The sequence below is a fragment of the Solanum lycopersicum genome, chromosome 9 (genome assembly GCF_036512215.1).
Source record: "Solanum lycopersicum chromosome 9, SLM_r2.1".
In the NCBI taxonomy this organism is placed as follows: Eukaryota; Viridiplantae; Streptophyta; class Magnoliopsida; order Solanales; family Solanaceae; genus Solanum; species Solanum lycopersicum.
In genome coordinates this window covers 68,500,598-68,507,093 of record NC_090808.1, presented here as the reverse complement: position 1 = coordinate 68,507,093, position 6,496 = coordinate 68,500,598, and the positions used below count along the sequence as shown (strand labels likewise).

The following is a 6,496-nucleotide window of genomic DNA, read 5'->3' as shown; positions in this document are numbered from 1 at the left end:
TAATTTAAATCCTTCAAATTTTCAATTATATATGATAATTGACTTGACTTTTCTTCAAAGGTTCTAGGTCACATGTGAATGAAAACTTAAGTCTTATTTTTTTTTTTTCATTCACAAAGAGGGGTTATCTTTTGTAAAAATAGATAAACAAGAAGGGCAACATGGGAATTATAATAAAAGAAAATATCATACTTTAACAAGATTTCCCATATTTATAAGTCACATAACATTTATAGTTTGTTGAAAATTGAGAAAAACTTCTTCTCATAGTATAGATTATAAAAGAAAAAGAAATTTCTTCTATAATTAGTTTGTAAAATTTTTCTTATATTATTAGTGGTTTCATTTGGTTCATGGATATTGATCTCCCTAGGGTTATTGGGGGGTGGTTATTATTATTTTTCTCGATTAATATTATTCAACTATTTCTTTCTTCATGGCAAAAATAACTCAACCAAAAACTCTTTTTTTTCTTCTTCTCTTCATTTGTCTACTCATAAATTTTTCCCCGTTTAATGGAAAATTGGTCACCAATATGCAAGTCCATCACAAACAATCGACTCCTAGTGATACTGACACGACCACGACCATGACCACGACTATAGTTGGTACCGGTGGGACCGGCACGCCGAGTCGAAAATATTATGGGGAGGCCCTTCATGAGGTTCCTAGTGGTGCAAATCCGGAGTCCAACAAATGAAAAATTAATTGCATCTTAATGAGCAATTTGGTATCATTAATATTATGATTATGATTATGATTTCCTTTTTTTCTTTCTTTTTTTGTTTTATCATAAAAAAATGTTAGTATGTTATATACATGGGAAATTATTAGTTTGTTCTCTTATATTTCTACTATATAGTATTAATGTTGCTTAATAAATAAAAGTGGATTGTATATATATACATATATATATATATTCCCCCTTGATGTTGTTAATGTTCATGATGAAATTTTATTAAAATATTTGAATGATCATTTGGTTATAAATTTGAATAATTTTTTGGTTAGTTTTTCAGTACCATACTCAAACATTTTTGGAAAATAGTCGATTTAAGGTTTTTTTAAATTTATAATTTAATCGGGATTAAATTTTTAAAAAGAGATATAAGTGAAAAGGTATAATCATTATTAACGAAGAACAGGTGAAATCATTCTATTTTAATAGAGGTATGAATAACGAATGAATTTTCAAATTTGAAAAATCCGTTCTGACTATTTTTTTTTTAATTTTTTTTTTCTTTTCAGTTCACCGAATTTTAACTTTTTTGGAATATTGAATTACATGGTCAAAAACACTACTCATAACTTTTAAATATATATTTTTTTAAAGTCGATTTTCAAAATTTAAATGTAGATTTTTGATGAAAATTCATGTCTTGTGATTCTTGAATTTATTTATTTTTTCAAGCAGTGATTCAGAGATTAAATAAAAAGTTTGAGACACCCATAAAATACAGTTGTGTCAGATTTTTCTTTGCTACAGATCATGATGTTTTTTTATATAAAAAAAATTTATTGAAAAAAATAATGTTTATATTTGAGTTTTGTCTGTGTCTTGTCAAAATAAGTGGCCCATGTATATAATAATAAAATAAAGTAGCTAGCTATGATATGAGAAAAAAGTTTGATTAGTTGATATGATTTCATAATTATATAACTATAATATATAGTGTAAATTCAAATTATTGGTGGTTCTTCTGCTCTTCCGATGATTTTTATTTGTCATATTTCTTTTTTCAAAAGTACAATTATATAAATTTTAACTAATATTATAAGATTTATATTTTAATACAATTAACTAATATTATAAGATTTATATTTTAATTGTATTAGTATGAGAATTTCGAATAATAACTTATAGTATATTTCATATAATTTTTAATATAAATTTAAAATATATAATGTAACTCCGAATACTAATTAAATTTGTTTTCGTTTAGCAAAATATGATTAGTAAAAGAATGAAGCAAAAATAAGATTTTCACCTGGTGTTCGTAAGCCGCATTGCAGTGTCTATTCAGATGGCGCTTCCAATAGGATTTTCTCCATACTTAGGGTTCAAACTTATGAGACCTTTAATTAAAGATGAAGCAGTGTCTCAGTAATATACTACCGTTCATATTCATGTTAGTTATATTAATGTTTTAATTAGTGTAAAAAAAACTATTTAACCATGTATGTGTACTTAATTTAGTACCTTAATCTTGAAGATATGATGACTTAATTTTATTCATATCCAAAAAAAGTTAAAAAAGTTGTCTAATGTAACTTTTTTTCCCCAAAATTTCATGTTTGATTTGGTCTTTGTGAGGTCCCCATAATGAATGTTCCATCTACATCAAACTGAACATTTACTATGGTATTTTTCACAAGACAAATAGAAGATGCCAAAATGTAGCCTGGAAAAACACAGCATACTTTTTAATAATAGAAATGTTTTTTATTTTTATTTTTCGCGTGTGAAGTTCGATATTTATATTAGAATCAATTAAATCTGAATAATTCGATGGAATATCCTACATTAGAGGTAAAACATTGTTATCAAAGGCGACTACGATATAGGAGCTCGATCAAAGACCGAAACTAATATTTTTTTAAAAAATATTTATCGCTCCACGATTTTTCGTTTTCGAATTTTATGTATAAGAAATGTTACTACTAGTACAATATTACACTATTAACTTGTTGATACATGTGGGAAAACACCCAAAAGGGGGCAAAATATGAGGGTCGACCAAAGGATCAAGCAATCAAACCGTGGGTTTTAGGTCCCAAAATTTTGGGGGGTCCAGTTTCTTTTTATCGGTGTTTGAAATGTTTTTAAATTATGTGAAAAGAGTAAAAATATTCTTTGTCTATAGTTTGGCTCAATAATGTTTTTATCGTTAATATTTTAGTTCAAAAATGTCTCCATTTGTAGTTTGATCCAAAAATATTCATGCATTAAATACTTTGATTTAAAATATCATTATTTTTTAATGGGTCAAAAATGCTTATTTTCCAAATAAATATTTATTCCTTTTCTAATATTGTTTTTTTTTTAAAAAAAAAATAACAAATGTTTATCTTACTTCAATTCAGAAAAAATAAAAAATGAAAATATTTCTTATTTTATCATCATTATTTTTTATTGTTATATAATATAAAGTAATGATGGATACACTAAATCTTATATATATGAAATATATTATCTGTCGAAAGTGTGCATGAAGTTATTCTATTTTAATTGACAAAATAAGATTAAGAATCTCAAAAAATATTTCCTAAATTTTTGTTTGTTAAAGTGATTTTAGAAGGGAAAAAAATAAAAATAGTGTTCTTTAATAATATTTTAATTAGGAAGAAGACGTGTCTAAAAAGAAAAAATATAATGTATTTATTAAAAAAAAGGGGCATTTTTGACTAATTTTATAACTATAGGGGCATTTCTGAATCAAAGTATTGACTGCAAGGGCATTTTTGATTAATTTTATAATTATAGGGACATTTCTAAATCAAAATATTGACTGCAAGGGCATTTTTTAGCCAAAATATTGACGATAACAACATTTTTGAGTCAAACTATAAATAAAGGACCTTTTTGTTCCTTTCACATAGTTTAAGGGCATATTTAAATAATGAGATCCATTTTGTTTATGTATAATAACTTCATAACTTAATTGTTCTTTTAAAAAAATATTAAGCAAGAAAATAGGATATTTTATTAAAATGGGGATGGGAGGAGGAACACGGGAAGAGATACCGAACTTTCGTCAAATAGTTAATCGACCGAGTCTTAAGGTTTTTTAGTAGCTCGTATTTTTACCTTTTAATTTATGATTCGTTCAACATGGTTATATGTGATACTCCTTCCGTCTCATTTTAACAATCACCAAAATAAAATTTTAAAAATTAATTAACAAATTTCACAGTTAAATCATAAAAATTATTGTTAATCAATTTAACAATAAATTGACAAAATAAATTATGTTAGTTACAAGCCTATTTCCTTTTTCTTATGGTCCTAAATATATAATTTATCGGCACTCATCAAATAATTAACTGCAAATTAAATATGTTTTTTTCGTACACATTTATCAGTTACCATTAATAATGAATAATTAGCTATGATGGTAAAATAGTATTTTTTTAAAGTAAGAAAATTCCATGTACTATAAAGTAATATTGTATTTGTCATAATGCACAATGAACATGTACCCAAACCCAATTTGTCATGCATATGCATCATTAATACATGAACAACACTAGCGACATGAGTTATGATGGAGTGATAAGTATTTTTTCACGCTTAATTAGAAGTCTCAAATTTGAGTTTTCGATCTTGAGAGTTGTATTTATTGTGCGGATCCAAATTTAGTCCAACTTCAACATCAATATAAAACACCAACTGAAAACTTTAAAAGTATACTAACAACACTAGTATATATATGTATATATACTTATTAAATCATAATTGAATTATATATTTTGATAGTATAATTATTATTTGTACCTCGTCATGTCAATTTATTTGTTTTTTGAATGTCATTCCTTTGTTTCTTTTTTTCTTTTTAAATATTTATATCAGTACTGATATATTATGTAAAATTACATTTTTGAACTCAGAGTTTAAATTTTAGCTAACTTTTTTTAAATTTATTTTAATTTTGATAAACATAAAGTTATTGGATATTTATATTGAACGGAGATTGATAAACAAAATGAAGTACTCTAATTGATACAAACAATGTTGAGAATACAACTTTTATATTTATTAATATTGATGACAATATTGGCATTACAACTAAAAAGTCCATAACTATTTTGAAGCAAAGATGGACAAAAGCTTTTGCTTTTAACTCAACAACAAACAAAAGAACAATATAAGTATGATTCGACGCGAACTTGTTTAATTACTAGGAATAACAAGTTTCACAAAAGAATAACGACTAATTAAAAGTAATTAACCGCTTTATATGGAGCGCTTCCAAGAGTAAATAGAAGAACATTGCTACCCCTTGCTTAATTATTGTGTGCAAGATGATTGAAACTTTGTTGATCAATGAAGGCCACCACCAATGCCACCACCTCCACCACCACCAAAGCTTCCGCCGCCACCAGCTCCACCTCCAATACCAACACCAGCACCGACTCCAAATCCTCCACCTGCTCCAAAACCTCCTCCTACACCTCCACCACCACCAACACCACCTCCAGCACCTCCACCTGCACCAAAACCACCTCCTACACCGCCACCTCCACCAATGCCACCACCCCCTCCCGCTCCACCACCAACACCTCCTCCAATGCCTCCACCAGCACCTCCTCCGGCTCCTCCTCCCCCTCCAGCTCCTCCTCCAATGCCTCCACCAGCACCTCCTCCGGCTCCTCCTCCAATGCCTCCACCCCCTCCAGCTCCTCCTCCAATACCTCCACCAGCACCTCCTCCTATACCACCACCAGTTCCACCACCAACACCTCCACCAATTCCACCACCCCCTCCGACTCCTCCTCCAACACCTCCACCTGCACCTCCTCCTAGACCACCACCTGCACCACCACCAGCACCTCCACCAAGACCACCTCCTCCGCCTAGGCCACCACCACCTCCAAGACCACCACCTGCACCACCTCCTCCACCAAGACCACCACCCGCACCACCTCCTAAGCCACCACCAGCACCTCCACCAAGACCACCTCCTCCGCCTAAACCACCACCTCCTCCACCAAGACCACCACCAGCACCTCCACCAAGACCACCTCCTCCGCCTAAACCACCACCTGCACCACCTCCTCCACCAAGACCACCTCCTCCGCCTAAACCACCACCTGCACCACCTCCTCCACCAAGACCACCACCAGCACCTCCACCAAGACCACCTCCTCCGCCTAAACCACCACCTGCACCACCTCCTAAGCCACCACCACCACCACCTCCACCACCTAAGCCACCACCCGCCCCTCCACCTATACCACCACCAACACCAACACCACCACCAAAACCTAGACCTCCACCATGCTTAAACCCTTTCCTAAAAATACCATGTCCTAAACCCCCACCAAAACGATCACCAAAATGACGATGCTTAAATAAAAACTTCTCATCTTCAACTCCCCTATCACCAAACACCACATAACTTTCCACGACAAACACAAACAACAGAACTAAAACCCCAACACCACTGCCAAACAATAAACAACCCATTCTATACGACTCCCAACTCTTACAACACCCTATGTAACAAAAACAGAACACTATACTAATAATATCCAAGACATGCAAGAATGTTTACAAATAGGATCATATTATATAGTGCAAGAATATCACATGGTAGGTCCACTTAATAATTAGAACATAAGAAGTGAACTCAACTGTCACCTTCTAATTCAGTAAATGCTTCTGCTCTCTAATTGGGCACAAGATTTAATTCTTGCAACTGCCCCTCTCCCCCGCACACAACCACACTTTTTACAAAGTCACAAACACAAGCAGTGTTAATTTTCGTTGCTGCTT

The 6,496-nt window shown here is 31.8% G+C and overlaps 1 protein-coding gene across 1 annotated transcript; it reads right to left on the bottom strand.

The window, feature by feature from the left end:
- Positions 1 to 4,732: 4,732 nt before the first annotated feature.
- Positions 4,733 to 6,496, bottom strand: LOC109121100 (glycine-rich cell wall structural protein-like). The gene has a single exon (XM_069289087.1). It carries the CDS (start codon positions 6,185 to 6,187, stop codon positions 5,042 to 5,044), a length of 1,146 nt encoding a protein of 381 aa, XP_069145188.1. The 5' UTR covers positions 6,188 to 6,496; the 3' UTR covers positions 4,733 to 5,041.